A 20,117-nucleotide genomic window follows, 5' to 3' on the forward strand; every position below is an offset into this window, starting at 1 on the left:
ACCCAAATCATAATGAAAACTAAAATCCAAAACATCTGAATGAATATCTGACTCAGTCTGTGAAATCTCTACTAAATCTCAAAATAATTCTGTCTGAAATCTGGGACAAGGCCCCCAGTAGACCAAAACTATAAAATGATAAATATCTGTAAGACATTAGGCCTTCTGGAATATAGAAGGCTCACCACTGCACAATCTCTTTTGTTGTCTGAATTATCTACTGCTTATCTGAACCCCTAGACTGTGCCTCAGAACCTCAGAGGTTGAGGGGGAAGGGGTCAATACAGATGTACTGGCACGCAGAGTAAATCCAAAATAATCATTTATAATCAACATATGTGAGAGCAGTTTAAAACAGTTCATAAACATATCATATAGTAAAAAATCACATGGGCATTTTAAAAGACTCTATGAAAACATCTGAAATCTGTGACACTCTTTGTATTACTTCTGAGCTAGGTGGTATACCCTACAATTCTGAAAATTTCATGGGCTATATGGAAACTTCCATTAACTCGGTAGCCAAGCCCCCAACCCAAGTGTGCCGCAAGGGTCGGAATCTCTAAATCTACTACGCCACACGGCCGTCGCCAGCATATAATAATAATCTACCCGTATCGGCAAATACGGTTTTAGCTAAGAGTTACTTGAACTCGCGCCGTCTTCGGGTAATCACCTAACCCTTTTAAGCCCCTTTTTAAAACTCTATCAAAAATATGCATTCTCTGAAAAACATACTCTGAAAACATACTCTGTCATGGCATAAATACATATGGTATCGTCATACCATTGACTCGCAAGTCACATCTCTGAGTCATTATTAGTCTATCAAAAATCTCTGTATTCAAGACACAAGTTTTGAGACCAGCATTTCAATAATTCAATTCAATGAATCTTTTTTCTCAAACCTCATGTAAACACATGCAATTCTTTCTCAACACAAAAATATATTGATATCAAGAAACACCCTCTAAACAATTCCAAATCATGTTCAAATGCCAGAATGTTGCGAATGCATCTTTCAAATTACAAAACCATAATATTTAATTCAATACAAGAGAGGGAGTACATAATTTATGCTCTCAAACCATCTTAAATCTCAAATTCATACATACACGTATACATGTAAATCAATTAAGGAGAAAGACCACAAGGCCAAAGCAATAGTAGCATTGAAACTTTTGAAATGCATAATTAATAGTATAGTTTCAAAACCCCATAAAATACATGTATCAAAACCTTTAAATTATCCTTTAACAATTTCAAGCCCATGTAGTTTTTAGGATAAACATTGTGTACCTCTATTCCAGAAAATAATGGATGATTCCTGAAGCTTACGGATTGGGGATTCCAAATCTCTAATTATCTTCTAAAACTCACGGTTGAATCTTGAGTTATATGGTTTTTACTTTGAAACCCTAAGAGGTGTTCTTGAAGGAATTTGATGAGAGTATGAATAATATGCTCAATTGGGGTAAAAATCTCGTGTTTGAACTGATAAGGGTATGGGAAATACCCAATATACTCTTAATGAGACGGAGCATAATTGCTGAAAATTCCCCAAGTGTGCAGCAGACCATGCGTCGCATGCTCCATCCCACCGGACTGGAGCGTGCATCGCAGGCTACATCCCGCCGCACTGGACCATGCGACGCATGCATATCGCATGATGCTACTGTTTTGGGCATCCAAACATGCCTAAATGACGTCCAAAAATTTCGAAAATCACCCAGTATGCACTATTGACTTCCCCGATCATGAATCAACAAGAAAATCTAAAATCGGAGGACGGAAAGGTCGAAAATTAAATCTCTGAAGATGGGTAGTGCAAAATGAGACTAAGTCTCTTTCTACACTTAGAAAAATTTTAAGTCCTCAACTCTAAATGCCAGCTATTAGGTGATAACACGTGGAGGACTTTTGCAGGGGTGTTACAACAACGGTTCAATTTCTAGCTCAAAAAATACGGGATGTTACATATAGCTATGAGCCCTATTTGGTTCAATTATGGGGTGAAATATGAGTTTATTTAACTTAGTTCTCATATCCCCATTGAACGATGTAGTTGTCCGAAAGGCCATAGTCATAATATCGACCCCGTAAATCAACAACCAAGATAATTAACCTAACCAATAAAGTTCTATAACGTAGAATGATTGTTCACAGCGCCTTAACCCTATGCTTTCCCCTATTGTCCAAGAAACCTTTACTTTACCATATTGTTTTAGTTTACGTTTAATTATAACTTTCAAACTCTTATGGTTACACTTGCACTAGTTTAATCTTAATAGTTGAACTAGATTTGGATAGTTTCTTAATACTAGTCCCTATGGGATAGATACTTAGCTTTCTTTAAGGCCACTATATTACTTAGGTGGACCACATACACTTGTGTGTGTGCTTGGGCGCAATATTTTTCCAACTCGAGGACGCGGTTTTGGTACGTGACACAAGAAATTCGGCGTAGGTGTTGTAAATGAAATGCACGGGCACCTAATACATAGTACACCCCCAACACGCACCAATGCCCACAGAGTCGTGGTGTTTTGATGCATGTCATCTTGGCACCCATATTGCCCAAGCGGCCCATGGAGATCAAACAACTTATGCCACTCATGAGGCATGTGCCGCGAAGGGCTCCAAAACGATCCATGCCTCATAATTTACTCGCGGCAATCAAGTGACCCAAGTCGATTATGTGGACCATGGAGATGAAGCGACCATGTTGTCCAAGTGGCCATAGCGATCAAGCAGACCTTTTTCGCCCATTTGACCACCAAAATGGCCTACCGACTCTGCCGAACTACCCAGAGTCGCTCCACAGCCCATCGGGAGTCGTCAATTGATTTTCGCATAGATCCAGGCCCCAGGCCCATCCTGAGAACCGTGGGCTAAACTTATTGAATTGGGTCAAAAATGGCCCGTTCACACCGTTTTGCCAGTTTGACCACCAAAATGCCCCACCAAACTACCCAAAACGGCTTCATAGCCTACCGAGGAAACACTAAATAATTTTCTCCCATATTCGGTATCGATCCCTGGGCCTACCTTAAGAATTGCGGGCTAACACCTACCGAATTGAGTTGAAAATAGACCATTTGCGTCATTTAAAAAAATAGCCCGTTTACGCTGTTTCACTCGTTTGACTTACAAAACTGACCCAACGGCCTTGACCGACTAACCAGATTCCCTCCATAGTATGTTGGGGGGTCTTCGGGATATTTTTGCTAAAAATTGAGCTTAAGCCTCAGACCCACCCCCAAATCATGAGCTGACACCAACCGATAATCGCAAAAAATGGCCTATTAGTATCGTTTTGCCGGGTTGACTTATAAAATGGATCCCAACGATCTTGTCGAACCAACCAGATCCCCTTCACAGAGAGCCAAGGGGCCACCGAATAATTTTTGCCTAAAATCAGGTCGGGCCCTAAGCCCACCCCATTAACTATGATCTAACACCCATCGAAAGTCAAAACTGGCATATTCACGTTGTTTCACCCGTTTGAATTGCAAAATAGCCCAACAGTCCCACCGGACCAACCAGATCCCTTCCACAAAAAGTCACAACCAGATCATTTCCCATGAGTTGACACCCGCCAAAAGTCACAAAAAGGCCCATTCGCGTTGTTTCGCCTGTTTGACTTACAAAATGGCCCTAACACCCCTCCCCTCGACCAATTAGATCTCTTCTACAGGGCGTTGGGGGCCACCAAGAAATTTTTACCATAAATCGGGCCTAGAACCCGAGCCAGCCCTCTGAACCGTGAGCTAACACCCACCGAAAGCCATAAAAATGGCCTATTCATGCCGTTTTGCTCGTTTTACTTGCAAAATGACCCCAACGGCCTCGTCAGACCAACTAGATCCTCTCTACAGGGCACCAGGGGGCCGCCATATAATTTTTGCACAAAATTAGGCTCGGGCCCACCCTTTCAACCCTCCAAACCGTAGGCTAACACCCACCAAAATTCACAAAAAAGGTCTATTCGTACCATTTCGCCTATTTGACTTGTAAAATGGCCTCAATGGCCCTGTCGAACCAACCAGATCCCCGACACAATGAGTTGTGGGACCGCCGGATAATTTTTACCCAAAACCAGGCCCGGGCTCGCATCCACCCCCCGAACTGTGGCTAACACCCATCGAAAATCGCAAAAAATAGACCGTTCACGCCTAACCAACACGATCTATTTAATAGGTGTTTAAGAGCCCACCTAAGAATTTTCGTCCAAATTAGCTCAGACACCCATATCCCTTAAACATCCATGGGCTAACACACACGAAAAATTACAAAAAAATCCTTGATTTTTAGTTTTTTGATCATATGCCACAAAAAAACTCCGCCCGAACCTCCAAACCAACATGATACATTTAATAGATCATTAAGAGCCTACCCAAGAAGATTTTCCAGAAACCAGCTCAGACAGCCACAATCCCTATCAATCCAAGGGCTAAAACAAATGGAAAATCGCAAAATATCATTGATTTTTAGTTTTTTCGCTCATATTCCTCAATACAAGCCCGGCCCGACCCTCCAAAACAACACGATCTATTTAATATGTTGGCAAGATCCCACTCAAAAAGTTTCACTGTAAATCATCTTGAACGCCAATATTTCACCATCAATCTATGGGCTTATACACGTAGAAAATTGAAAAAATACTCGATTTTAAGTTTTTTCGCTCATATGCCATGAAAATTTTTTCGCCAACTCTCTTAACCAACTCGATCTATTTAATAAGTCTTCAAGACCCCACCTAACAATTTCACCCAAAATTGGCTTATACGCCCCTATCCCTCATCAAACCATGGGCTAACACATGAAAATCCGCAAAATATCCTCATTTTTTATTTTTTCATTCATATGCCACAAAAAGCGTTGCCCTGCCTTACCCTTCAAACCAACACTATTCATATAATTGGTCATCAAGATCCCACCCATAAAGTTTCACTCTAAATTAGCTCGAACCACCACATCGCCCTATCAATCCATGGGCTTACACACGCAAAAAATATAAAAAAAATCATCAATGTATAGTTTTTTCGCTCAAATTCCACAAACAAAAAGTCCGGCCCGACCCTTCAAATTAACACAATCCAGTTAATAGGCCATCAAGAACCCACCCAAAAAGTTACACTCTAAATCGGCTTGAATGGCCATATCACCCCATCAATCCATGGGCTTACACACGCAAAAAATTACAAAGAATACTCATTTTTAGTTTTTTCGCTCATATGGCACAAAAAAAAGCTCTGTCCAACTCTCCTAACCAAAATGATCAATTTAATAGGCCTTCAAGAGCCATCCAAGAAGTTTCACCAAAAATTGGCTCAGATGCCCATATCCCTCATCAATCCATGGGCTGACTCACAAAAAAAATCACAAAAAAAAAAATCCTTGATTTTTAGTTTTTTAGCTCATATGCCACAAAAAAGCCTCGCACGACCCTCCAAACCAATACAATCCATTTAAAAGGTCTTCAAGAGCCCATCTAAGAAGTTTCACCTGAAATTGGTTCGAATGCCCACATCCCCAATTGATCTATGGGCTAACACACACGAAAAATAGCAAAAAAAATCATTAATTTTTAGTTTTTTATCCCTTATACCAAAAAAGCCCCACCTGACACTCCAAACACATACAATCCAGCTAATAGGTCGTCAAGAGCCCACCCAAAAAGGTTCATCCAAAATCGGCTCGGACGCCCATATCATCCATCAATGCATGGATTAGCACACACGGAAAATTGCAAAATAAATCCTATATTTTTTTATTTTTTTTTTGGTCATATGTCACTAAGAAGTCCCACCTGACCCTTTAAATTAACACAATCCTTTTATATCAGATCATCAAGACCTACCTAAGAAGTTTCACTAAAAATTGGCTCGATCATCCACATCTTTCATCAATCCATCGGCTAACACACAAAAATAATTGCAAAAAATCCTCTATTTCTAATTTTTTTTTCTCATATGCTGCCCCACTGAACCCTCCAAACCGACACGATCTATTTAATAGGTCGACCAAAGCCCACCCCTGAAGTTTTTACCAAAAATTAGCTCAGATTCCCACATACCCAGTGGCGGAGCCAGGATTTTCACCAAGGGAGTTCACAAGTGAACATATGAACGAACCGAAGGGGGTTCGACATCTACTATATATACATAAAAATAATTTTAACCATGTATATATAGTATAATTTTTCATCGAAGGGAGTTCGGATGAACCCCCTATGGTAAGTGTAGCTCCGCCCCTGCACATACCCTATCAATTTATGGGCTAACACTGTAAAAATCGCAAAAAATCATTGATTTTTTATTTTTTTCACTCATATGCCACAAAATAAGCCTCACTCAATCCTTCAGACCAACACGGTCCATTTAATAGGTTGTGAAGAACCTCTTAAGAAGTTGTTAGGATCGAAATAATCAGGTGTCATGCGTCAGCTAGCTAAGCAAACCTCGAAAGATGCCAATAAAAAAACATGTGAGAAATATACCAAATGAGACATAATAATTTAACGTGATTCGGTCGATCGACCAACATCTACAAAAGGAGATGAGCAATTCACTATATCAAAAAGAGTACAAATTGTCAAGCGAGACAACCTCACAAAAATTCACTCGAAATAAAAAGAGATTCACACAAATGATCCTGAAACACGTGTCTCACAAACCCCCCCCCCCCCCCCCCCTCAAACAAAACTCTCAAACTCCTAGGACTACATTGTGGATGCTACCAAACTACAAGAAAGTAGCCTCTATTTATAGAGTCTACAGCCTTTTCCTACGCGAACAATGATTAGCTAAATATGCAGAATATATTTTCCTTTTCCTAAAGGGAAACCCAATTATGGTACCTAAAGTAAAACCCAATTATGGTAAGAAAGTCAAGACAAACACTCAATAGAATTTTCGCCTAAAAACAGTTCAGAAGCCTATTTTTCCATCAATCCATGGGCTAGCATACACAAAAAAATCATAAAAAAAATCCTCGATTTATAATTTTTTTCACTCATATGCCAAAAAAAAAATTCTCCGACGACCATCCAAACCAACACAATTCGTTTAATAGGTTGTCAAGATCCCTACCAAAATGCCTCGTCCAAAGCAAGCTTGGAATCCCACATCCCTTACAATCCATGGGATAACATGCACGAAAAATTGCATAAAATCCTTGATTTTTAGTTTTTTGCTCATATGCCACAAAAAAAGCCCCGCTCAACCCTCCAAACCAAAACGATCCATTTAACAAGTCGTCAACAACCCACTCAAGAACTTTTATCCTAAACCAGCTCGGACGCCCACATCCCCAATTAATCCATAGGCTAACACAAATGAAAAATCACAAAATTCGTTGATTTATAGTTTTTTCGCCCATATGCCACAAAAAAGCCTGGTCCGGCCTTTCAAACCAACGCGATTTATTTAATAGGTCATCAAGATCCCACCAAGATGTTCCAATCAAGACCCGCTTAGACGCCTACATCCCCCATTAATCCATGGACAAACAAGTACGAAAATTTGCAAAAAATGCTCTATTTTTAGTTTTTCCGCTCATATGTCACGAAAAAGCTCTACTCGGTCCTCTAAACCAACATGATCCATTTAATAGGTCATCAAGAGCCTACCCAAGAAGTTTCGCCCAAAATCGATTTGAACACCCACATCCTCCTTCAATCCATGGGCTAACACAAACAGAAAATCGCAAAAAATCCTCGATATTTAGTTTTTTTCTCATATGCCCCAAAAAGAAACCCCAACCAACCTTCCAAACCAATATGATCCATTTAATAGGTCATCAAGATCTCACTCAAGAAGTTTTTTTCAAAATTGGATCGAACGTGTACATACACCATCAATCTATGGGAGAAAAATCACAAAAAATGATCCTCGATTTTTAGTTTGTTCGCTCATATGCCACAATAAAAGCCCCGTCCGAACCTTCAAATTAACACGATCCATTTAATAGATCGTGAAGAGCCCTCCTAAAAAGTTTTACCCAAAACCGGCTCGAACGCCCACATAGCCCATTATTTCATTGGCTAACACATACGAAAAATCACAGAAAAATTCTCAATTTTAGTTTTTTTGCTCATGCCAAAACAAAACTCCGCCTGATCCTTTAAACCAACACGTTCCATTTAATAGGTCGTCACGAACCCACCAAAAACTGGCTTAGATGCCCATATCCCCCATCAGTCCATGGGCTAACACACAAAACATCGAAAAAAAACTTTAATTTTTAATTTTTTGCTTATATGCCACAAAAAACATTTCACCTGACCCTCCAGACCAATAAGATTCATTTAATAAGTCATCAAGAGCCCACCCAAGAAGTTTCATTCAAAATCGGCTCAAATGACCCCATCCCCCATCATTTCTTATGCTAACACACACGAAAAATTGCAAAAAGTCCTCGATTTTTAGTTTTTTTGCTCATATGATAATAAAAAGCCTGTCTGACCCTCTAAACCAACACAATCCATTTAATAGGTCATCAAGAGCTCACTTCGAGTTGGTCAATCTTGTTAAAGCATTAACCATTAGACGGAGGTTAAAAGCTCTGAATCCTCGTTGATAATCCTTTCTTTCATTTTAATTTCTTATTTCAGGCAAATTAAATCGAAGCCATGTTATAATGTTTGAAATCATTAGAAATCGGTTAAGCCTATAGAAAAGATTATCAATACAATTTCCATTATCACTTGAATCGCAACAACAATCAACGTTCAAATAACAAATTCACTATGGCTCCCATAATTCTAGTTGTGGGAGTTTAGCTGCTCACGACTTTAAAAGAAAATATAGAAAAGGAATTCATAGATTAGAAAGTTACCCTTTTAAAATATGAAGTCACACTTAAATTGTCTTTTAAAGAACAATTTCTTCTCATCTTCAATTCTATCTCAGCGTTCAACCAGTTCTTCGCTTTCCCCAATTGTGAAAAGAGGAAAAGTGTTAGCCTCACATAGTCAGTTGACACGCCCGTAGGGACGAATGTGTCACTAGTCTCTAAAAAGTTCTGCAAGTAGACCTTTGGATCTTCGTGTGAAAGCCTGGCAAACTGGTTGACGACATAGTTTGACGGCTCGTCAACTCAAGTCGTCAACTACCTTTTTAGGTCATTCTCTCTTGTTTTCTCACAAGTATACTTTTCTGCACAACAGAGTAAGATACGATTAAAAACAACAAAATTTGCTTAAGAACTTGCAATTATTTTTAGTCAAAAGTCTCAAATGTATCGTCAGAACGACAACACATCAACACCCTCAACTTAAAACATTTGCTTGTCCTCAATCAACTAGACAATACTATATTATGTAAACAAGAAGTTTCTATATACGTTATTTATTGTTATTGCTTATTCATATTTTATTGTTGTTAAACATTATGTAATGTACCTGTTTAGAGGTAGCGGTATGGACTGCGTACACTTTATCTTTCTCCCAGATCCCACTATGTGAGAACACACTGAATATATCATTGTTGTTGTTGTAAACGTTATGTAATGTTTTTCCTCTTATTTGTAAGATCTTCTTTTAATTTTGTATTTTCTGTTTTAAATTGCTTCAATATACATTACTTGAGTCGATGATCTTTCAAAAGCTCCCTCTTAATCTCCATTATAGAAGAATAAAATTTGCATACATTTTACTTTTAAAATTTCTAGCCCCCATTTATTGGAGACCCCCTTACATTAGTTTTCACGACTTAAATTTATGGCTTTCTGATTACATATCAATAATTAAATATGCTAAGATTTTCGCATTCGGATGTTTGAAGAAAAGATCGAATCACAAAAGTTTATTGGAGACGCTCTTACATTATATTTTATAAAAATCTATTTTTACGACTTAAATCCTTAACCTTCTGATCACCTGACAATAACTTTACCAACTCTCAAAGACGTTCCTTCGTTTGAAAGACAAATCTAAAATATAAAATTTATAAATTTTTATTGTAATCTTAAATTAATAATAAATAATAATTGAATTAATAATTAGATGTAATAAATATTTAATAATTTCCTTTATATATTTTCTATATTGAATTTCTAAAAATACAGATACTATATATTATATTATAAATCATGTCGGCCTATGAAAGTGGACAAATTTTGGATAAGTCCAAAACTACTTGAAATGATGCCTAAAGATAAGAACAAACAGATAATTAAATCAACTCAAAAAGGCACTTTTTTCAGAATAGATAAACTAAAATTCTCACTAACTAATTTATATAATATAATGTTTTATGAAATATATTGTCGGATTACCCACTCCTTCCATCATAAAATAATTATCACGTTTTATTTTTTGAAAATCAATTAATTAATATATAATATTAATTTTTTTCTGCGTTTAAACTTTTATTATATTAAATATTCTTAATGAAATTTCTAACTACATTATATTATTTTATTTAAGCTTTATCGATACTACAACACACTTATTTTTTTCTAACATTACTTGTTTTAAATTTGCAGTCCTTAAAGGGGGATCATGACTACTAACTAGGAAACAAAGATTCATATGGCAAATCAAAGTTCTAATTGTCCTTCTACCAATTCCACACAAAATCAAACAAATAAACCAATTTCATCCTTCTTAGGTTCACCAAGAATTTTCAATGGCCTTTTAACTAGAAGTCTATCTGACATTGGAAATATCAAAACAAATCGAGGTCGACTATATGATACTGAAATAGTCACTAGCCCAAATTCCATTCTTGATGGCATGCAAAATCTTAATGTTGGGAACCCTTTTGGTTATGATAGAAAACCATCAAACCCCATCACTAAAAATACGTCTAAGTTTCAAACAAGTGGAGGTCGGCTATATGACTCGGAAGGTGTAGTTAGCCCAAATTCCATTCATGATGGCATGCAAAATCACAATCTTGGCAACCCTTTTGGTTATGATAGAAAAACACCAAACCCCATCACTAGAAAGCCACCAAACAAGAAGTTGGAATCAGAAAGTATTGGACTTGCTCTCGTTGATCCTAAAGTAACTAGTGAAAAATCACCTGTTCTATTTGGAGCAAAACTCAAAGTTGAAATCCCATGTTCAATTGAGGTGAAAAATACTTGTGAGGATTTTGGTGAAATGGAGAGTTCAGAGGACTATACTTGTGTGATATCTCATGGTCCAAATCCAAGAACAACTCATATATTTGATAATTGCATTGTTGAGAGGTGTTGTGGAGTCAGAAAGTTGAGGGAGAATTCTTGCAAAGTTGATCACACTGAGGGAAAGGACATCTAACATGTAACTATCTCTTTAGCTCTCAGGTAGGAGTATGATTTGCGTAGACTCTATTCTTTTCAGATCGCTTTAATTTATGAGATTACATTAAATATGTTGTTGTTGTTCGTGTTTTGTAGCTTTTACTTGTGAATCAAAGCTTAGAGTTTAGTGGTATCGATAGAAAATTCACTATAATGTTTGAGTTCAATTTTCACCGTCCTTATTTTACTTGCATTGTACTTTGATTATTTTATTTTGGATGTGTTAGCTTCCACCAACCAGTAGTTTCTCATAATAATGTTTGCTTGATGAAATAAGATATGTATGATGAATTAATGATTTTAGGACTATAGTGTTTTTTTTTTTTCCCATGAATAGGTTGCGTATCCTTGTGATCTGACTCTTTCTCTAATTTTGTACATTACGAAAATTTTATGCGTATTCTCGTGGTCTGACTCTTTTCCTAATTTTGTATATTGTGAAAATTTTATGCGTATTTTTGTGGTCCGACTCTTTCTCTAACTTCGTACATTGTGAAAATTTTAGTGCATTGAGTTTGTATTTATTGCTTTTTTTCATGCTAATCTGTTATGTCACTCTAACAAAAGAATTTTGGTATTTTTGTTTCGAAAAAAATAAATAAGTTAATCACTGTCTAGATTATACTTTTCATATATATATATATATATATATATACTAAATATTGAATAATTTCTTGATATATATTTATTTTATATTTTAAATTTTTTAACAAAAAATCTGGCTACTCCATATCTTTCTACTAATTTGCTTTAGTACTACTACTCTTTATCTAAGTTTTTAAGTAAATATTTGATTGATTATGTGGTTAATTGTCCACCCATCATTATCTTTTAAAATTATATATAATGGAGTTGGTTGTTCTTTGCCTACTTCAATTATTGTGATAACAATTGTATCTCACTATGATTATATGTCGGGATAATAGTCCGAAAAATACTTGCACTTTTTCTGAATTTGTAGTTGATCATACTGAACTTTGCGGGAGTTCTATTACCTCCCAGACTTTTTTAAAGTGAAATTATTAGATATTTATAACATCTAATTATCAATTCAATTATTATTGATTATTAATTTAAGATAATAATAAAAATTTGTGAATTTTAAATTTTAGATTCGTCTTTTTGACGAAGGAACGTCTGTAAGTAAGAGGTAAAGTTGTTCTCAGGTGATTAGAAGGTCACGAACTTAAGTCGTAAAAATAATCTCTTACAAAATGTGACATATGAGCGTCTTCAATAGACCCTTGTGATTCGATTCTTTTTCAAACATCTGCATAGCGAGAATCTTAGTGTATTTAATTGTTGTCATATGATTAGAAGGCTATAAATTTAAAATGAGAAAATTATCTCTTATAAAATGTGATGTAAGGGCGTCTCCAATAAATAAACCCTTGTGATTCGATCCTTCTTCAAACATCCGTATAGCGAGAATTTTAGTGTATTCAACTATTGTCATGTGATCAGAAGGTCGGGAATTTAAGTCGTGAAAGCCGTCTCATACAAAATGATGTAAGGTCGTCTCTAATAAATCTTTGTGATTCGATCCTTCTCCAAACATACGCATAGCAAGAATCTTAGTGTATACAATTATTGACATGTGATCGGGAGATCACGAATTTAAGTCGTGAAAATAGTCTTTTACATAATGTGACGTTAGGGCGTCTCTAATAATTCTTGTGATTTCATTAGCATATATAGCAAGAATCTTAGTGTACCCAATTATTGTCATATGATCAGAAGGCAACGACTTTAAGTCGTGAAAACAACCTCTTACATAATGAAGGACGTCTCTAATAAATCATTGTGATTCAATCATTCTTCAAACATCCACATAACGAGAACCTTAATGTATCCAACTGTTGTCATATGACCAGAAGGTCACGAATTTTAATCGTGAAAAGAACCTCTTACATGATGTAAGGACTTCTCCAATAAATCATTGTGATTCAATCCTTCTTCAAACATCCGCATTGCGAGAATCTTAGTGTACCTAACTATTGTCTTTTTGCCAAAAGGTCACAAATTTAAGTCGTGAAAACACATCTTATATGTTGTAAGGACGTCTCCAATAAATCCTTGTGATTCAATTCTGCTTCAAACATCCGCATAGCGAGAATTTCAATGTACCCAATTATTGTCATGTGACCAGAAGGCCAGAGGTGAAACCACCTTATTTTGGTTAGGGGGTTCGGATGAAGTCTCTTCGACGAAAAATTATTCTATTTATATGTGTATATATATTTGATGTCGAACCCTCTTCGGCTTGTTCATATGCCTACTTCTTTTGATTTTGAACCCTTTTAGTAAAAATTTTGACTCCACCACTACAAAAGGTCATAAATTTAAGTCGTGAAATAACCTCTTACATAATATAAAAATGTCTCTAATAAATCCTTGTGATTTAATTCTGCTTCAAACATCCGAAAGCCGAGAATTTTAATGCACCAGTTGTCAGGGGTGAAACTACATATAAGGTAAGGGGATCGTCCAAACTTTCTTCGATAAAAAGTTATATTATATATATATATATATATATATATAAAATTATTATTTATATTTATATAATAAATATCAAACCCCTTTCGATTAATTCGTATATTCACATATGAATTTCCTTGATGTCAATTCTGGCTCCATCACTGCATGCATGTTGTCTTTTAAATTCATCTCTTGTCATACAAAAAGATAATGATGCAAAAAGAAATCCCCACAATCTCAAGGTTTGTGCATTGCCACGCAACTCACTTGTCTAAACTTGGCACAACATGAAAATTACACAATTTATGGTACACAACATAATTCATGTGTACAAAAAGTTTTCTAAATTTGTATTAAATTAGGTCATAAATAAATATATGTTGTATCCTTAATATTTATTAAATAAGCATGAATAAATAAAAATAGTATTATATTTAAAAACAAAAACTAAATATCAAGAGTAAATGGTGTGTTATGGATAATGGTTGAATCAAAATTTTTATCGAGGGTGATGACCACACAAATTTAACTAAAGGGAGTTCAATATCTATTATGTATATATAAAAAGAAATTATGCAATTTATGCCACATAAAATAATTTCATGTGTATAAAAGTTTTTAAAATTTGTATCTAGTGAAATTAGGTCACAGATAAAAATATTTTATACCGTAAATATTTATTAAATGAGCATGAACAGATAAAAATAGTTATATTTAAGGAAAAAAAATTAAAGATCAAGAATAATTCGGGTAAAAACTGTCCTATACGTTGTGTATACGAATTAATCCGAAGGAATTCAACATCTACTATATATATATATACATAAAAAGAAATTACACAATTTATGCCACATAACATACATAATTCGTGTGTATAAAAGTTTTCTAAATTTGTATTAAATTAGGTCATAAATAAAATAACATAATAAAATTCATCTTTATTAAAGTTTTCAAAATTTGTATGGAGGGAAATTAGGTCATAAATAAATATATTTTGTATCATAAATATACATTAAATGATCATGAATAAATAAAAATAGTATTATATTTAAAAACAAAAACCAAAGATCAAGAGCAAATGTTGTGTTATGTACAGAAGTTGAATCAGAATTTTTATTGAGGGTGATAAACACGTAAATTTAACTAAAGAGAGTTCAATATTTACCGTGTATACATAAAAAGGAAATTATGCAATTTATGTCACATGACATAATTCAAGGGCATAAAAGTTTTCTAAATTTGTAGAGTGAAATTAGGTCATAGTTAGATATTTTGTACTATAAATCTATAATTTATAATCTCTATCTATAATATATTAAAGATATGAAAACCCTTAAAAACGTGATTTAAACTTTTTATCCTTCATTAAAAATTTTTTTAGATAAAACTGTCTTTTCACTATTTTTAATTTATTATTTAATTATTTTTTATTATATTAACTAGATTTCCTGAAATATATGAGACTTCTAAAATATATAATAAAAAAATTAATTAATATTTTCCTTTCTACTAGACTTCCTAAAATATATGATAGGAGAATTAATTAATATTTTTCCTTTCTAGTGTTCAATTAGTAAAATACTCCTAAAATAGGATTCTATTAAGAAAGTATTTCTATAAATATTGAAATGTACGTTAAATTAGAGAACAAACCGATTTGTCTATTGGGAGAATATGATTGATGGTGGATGCTTGATTTTCTAACCCTAACTTCTTCACTATAGCATAATAAAATTCGATGTGTGTGTGTATATATATATATCTTCTTTGTTTTCATTCAAAATCAATCTTTAGGGTCAAAATTTTCGCTCGAATAAGAGTTAGTTGGATCAAAATCGAAGCTTTGTGATCACTATTATATTTTTTTTATATAGTTCATAGGTCGTAGATGAATGTAGGTTGGTTTTGAAAAATTTCTTGTGTAAAGGTTAGGTTTAATTATATTGTTTTGATATCTTTATTATGTTATTGTTTTATTTTAATTTACAAATGCTAAATGAATGTGGGTCGGCTTTGAAAATTTTTGTAGGTAAAAGTTAGGTTATCGTAATATCTCTATTAATTTATTATATTGAGGTAGTTTACAGTTCGCAGATGAATATCGATCGGCTGATTTGAGAATTTTTTGCGAGTAAAATTTTAAGTTTAATTGTAGTGTTATGATATCACTTTTATCGTATTATTTTGTTGCGGTTTATAGGTGATAGATAAATGTTGATCAGCTTTGAAGAATTTTTTTATGTAAAGGTTAGGTTTAGTTGTATTATTTTGATATCTCTATTATCTTATTATTTTGTTATTATTTACAGGTGGTAGATGAGTGTCAGACGACTTCGAGAAATTTTTTGGTATAAAGATTAGATTTAACTGTATTATTTTGATGTCTCTATCATTGTATTATTTTGTTGCAATTTACAGATGGTAGATGAATGTCGATCGACTTTTAAAAATATTTTTCGTAAAGATTAGGTTTAATAAATAAATTCTCCATCTTTACATACTCAAAAGATATTAAATTTAATTATTATATTTATCTTAATTAATTAATTAAATATCTCATTTAATGTAATGTTTGAACTCATTAAAGTGAGGTACATGCGCAAGGCGCGTACAACTTCATCTTATACATTGTGTTATGGGCATGAAATGACATGCAGCAGTTACAGCTTAGGAAGAACATGACCTGATAAGAAGGTGTGGAGAATGTGGTTTAGGATAGAGGGTTAGTAGGTAGAAGTACGTCTGTAATAATAGAGAAGAATTCTTTAATTGTATCTGTGCCTTGTTTTCTTTATTATCTAGAAGTGTGGTAATATTCCTTTTAGTGGTTTGATTTTAGGTTTTTTTATTGGTTATACTATTATCTGTTACGAGCCGGAGGTCTATCGAAAGCAGCTTCTGTATTTCATATGAGGTAGTAATATAGACTGTTTATACTTTACCCTCCTCAAACCCTACTTTGTACAAATACACTGAATATATTGTTGTTATTATTTTGTCGAAAGGACTTCGACCGAACACCTCAATTTAGCATATTTATATAAATTTTCATCTTTATAAAGTAATTATAAAAATCTCAACTAATTATATATCTTTGTTAGATATATCGGAAAGCTAATTATGTATGTTGACACATTCAAAATCTGGGGAAAAAAAATATCGAGGACTAATTATGTATCTTTACAAGAAAAAAATATCGTTGCATGTATAGGGAGCTAATTATGTATCTCAACAGACCAAAAATTAAGATTTTCAGTAATCATACAAAATATCAAAAAACTTTGTAATTAAGCTCCAAATTATCGAAATTTATCTTATTTGCACGTATAATTTATTGGTATTTTTTATGTGTATGACTTATGAGTACATGATAGGTGATTTTTTCAAATTTGGTTCATGCTCTTATTTGTTCTTTTTTCCACCTATGAATCTATCCAAAAATGCAAATCCTCACTTGGAGGGAGTATATGTAAAAGACAGTTCTTTTCAATTTAACAAGAGTTCACAGTGTCACGTGATCAGAAGGTCATGAATTAAAGTCGTAAAAATAATTTTTGATAAAAATGTAAGGTAAGCAGAGACTGAGTCAGAATTTCAGTTAAGGGACTGCAGTATTTTTAAAAAAATACACTCAAAAGGGATTCAATACTTACTATTGATGTATAAAAATTAATTTTAATCATGTATAAATGATATATTTTTTTATTGAAGAGGACCCGGATGAACCCCCTATTAAAGGGTCGGCTCCGCCCCTGAAGGTAAGGCGATGTACAATAAATCCTTGTGGCTCGACGGTTTCATGAATTCCACACATAGCAGAAACATTAGGGTGTCGAAATGCTCTTTTTGCATATCTCTTATTAATCACATAACTTAGAATTAATTCTAAATCCTTTTAAGATTTTTTTTTTTTTTTTTAACAAGAGTAACACCTAAAGTCAATGTTTTATTTGGATAAAATCTTGAAATCACAGATACATTGTAACTTTTCTTTCTTAGTCCCTTTCATGAATAATAATTTAATAATATAAGTACACCTCTTAATTTATTGGAGTAACCGGTAAAGTTGTTATGATATGATCAGGTGGTCAACGGTTTAAATCGTGAGAACAATCTCTTGCAAAAATACAAAACAAGGCTTTATATAATTAACTCTTGTGATTCGGCTCTCTTCGAACTCCACACATAGTAAAAACTTCAGTGCACCAGACTGACTTTTTATTACATATCCTTTATTTTGTTTTTCTTTCCACCAGTGACGGAGGCACCTTTGCTCAAGGGTTCATTCGAACCTCTTTTGACGGAAAATTATATTATTTTTTTACTATTTTTACATATTTTTTCGTATATTTACTTCTAAACTCCCTCAATGAAAATTCTCGCTCCGTCACTATTTTCCACCTATTTATTAATTTTATCTATTAATGCAAATACTCACTTGGAGGAAGTAAAATATAGTTCTTTTCAATTTAATAAGAGTTCATAGTGCCAGCAAGATAGAGACTTTTAATAGTGACAAAATAAGCATTTTTAGAACAAGTCAAATTTGTGGTCCTAGATTCTAGGGTTTCAAAAATATAACACTTTTATGATGCCATTTTGCATGCCTAGTTGGCTAGTTGATACCTTTATTTAGTGTTCGTGTCAGTTTATGTGCATTTTAATTACTTTATTTGATGTATGCTAAATGATTTTACCAGCACGAGCAACAAGTAACTTTGTCAATCAACATTTTAGACAGAATTTGTGTATATTAAAATTTGAACCATAAGTACTTTGCATAATTTTTATTTACTTTATTAATCGCTAGATCATGCTTAATTTTCTCATCCTATGAAGGATAAGAACCCAAATTATAAACAAAATTACTCATTAAAACACAAAACTAGAACATTTCATAGTGTTTATGTCACAACATAAAAGAAGTGAACCAAGGTCTCAAGTTCGAGCCTTAGGAATATACAAACTTTTAATAGAAGAAGTGTTTCTTCAACCCCGTATGGCGAGAATCTAAATTAGTAGAGCCAGTAGATTTTAGGTACATACAGAGAGACAAAAAATTAGATGAAAATACAAATTTTCTAATGAAAGTCCGTTTAGAGAAAGTTCTGGTAGAGAGCGCTTCCCCTTTTGGTGGACTTCACATCACACAAATTCAAATTACTCAGATCAGTAAATTTCAAATACAAAACGATTAAACAAAGAAAAAAAAAAGAAAGAATCAAGAAGAAGAAAGAAAGTTTTTTTTTTCACTCCTCCCACTTCCCCTCCCTTTTCGCTCTAGTGACTCGAACTCACAATCTTCTGGTTGGAAGATTGAAAGTGAGTACTTTCCCTTTTGGTGAACTCCACATGACACAAATAATCCAAATCATTCAGATCAGTAAATTTCAAATACAAAATGCTTAAACAAAGAAAAAAAAAGAAAAAAGAAGAAAAAAAATTTTCAATCCTCCCTAGGATCTCCCAACCCTTTTCGCTCTGATGACTCAAACTCAGAACCTTCAGGTCAGAAGATTGGAAGCGATCAGGGATGCTTACCGTCCGAGCAACTTCCTCCTGTCAAAGAAGAAGAAGCCTTAATAAGGTGTTTTAGGAAGAAAATTATTTCCCCCCTTATGATCCATGATGGTGATTTTGAATGGTATAGTACTACTTTCATCTCTTTCTTTTTGATCTTGATCAATATTATTATTTCCAAGTACTCCAATAACACACTTATTTTGGTTCATTCTTTCACTTTCTAACTCTCTATGCTTATGCAAATACCTCTTCAATGGCTCAACATAATCATCAAAACCTAAACTTCCCAAAGCCCAACAAATATCATCACCATTCAAAGTCTTTCTCTTCTCATTGTGACACTTATCACATGCTTCACCTGTCACAAAACTAATAAACTCACTAACACATTCTTGCATAGTCTCTTTTGCCTCTTTTGAAATCTTGGCATTTGGTGGAAGAATTTTCTTCATAATTCTTCCAACATTTGCTATTGGTAATAACCTATCTTGCTCCTTAATCACTCCATTATCTTCACTAATTGAAGTGTAATTAGAGCTTTCTTTATGATATTTGGACCTTAATATGTTGATATTATTATTATCAACCATATTTATTTTTTTACTTTCTTTCTATAAGAAGAAAACCTATAAGTTTGATCCATTATATGTAGGGTTTGTTTCCTTATAAGCACATATCTTTAAGTTTATTATGTTTAAACAAATGGTATTTAACTTTTATACGCTGACAATGTAAATGGTTTATTATGTTATAGCATGTTAACGTGCGATAATGACGTATTTTTTTAAGTACTGTCTTGTATATAAGTTAATTCTTTGAGT

General features: G+C 33.9%; 2 protein-coding genes across 2 annotated transcripts; one reads left to right on the forward strand and one right to left on the reverse strand.

The window, feature by feature from the left end:
* The first annotated feature begins 10,415 nt into the window (after window positions 1-10,415).
* On the forward strand, window positions 10,416-11,462 carry LOC107875185 (FCS-Like Zinc finger 10-like). The gene has a single exon (XM_016721793.2). The coding sequence runs from the start codon at window positions 10,538-10,540 to the stop codon at window positions 11,270-11,272; it is 735 nt and encodes a 244-aa protein (XP_016577279.2). The 5' UTR covers window positions 10,416-10,537; the 3' UTR covers window positions 11,273-11,462.
* A 7,806-nt stretch (window positions 11,463-19,268) lies between these two features.
* On the reverse strand, window positions 19,269-19,908 carry LOC124899207 (nuclear transcription factor Y subunit B-5-like). Its single transcript, XM_047413395.1, has one exon. The coding sequence runs from the start codon at window positions 19,884-19,886 to the stop codon at window positions 19,353-19,355; it is 534 nt and encodes a 177-aa protein (XP_047269351.1). The 5' UTR covers window positions 19,887-19,908; the 3' UTR covers window positions 19,269-19,352.
* Between the last annotated feature and the right edge of the window lie 209 nt (window positions 19,909-20,117).

Source organism: Capsicum annuum, chromosome 6 (assembly GCF_002878395.1).
Source record: "Capsicum annuum cultivar UCD-10X-F1 chromosome 6, UCD10Xv1.1, whole genome shotgun sequence".
NCBI classification, from domain to species: domain Eukaryota; kingdom Viridiplantae; phylum Streptophyta; class Magnoliopsida; order Solanales; family Solanaceae; genus Capsicum; species Capsicum annuum.

What these genes read in the sequence shown, in the direction of transcription:
- LOC107875185 (XM_016721793.2), top strand. Translation starts at nt 10,538, where the DNA reads ATGGCAAATCAAAGTTCTAATTGTCCTTCTACCAATTCCACACAAAAT.
- LOC124899207 (XM_047413395.1), bottom strand. Translation starts at nt 19,886, where the DNA reads ATGGTTGATAATAATAATATCAACATATTAAGGTCCAAATATCATAAA.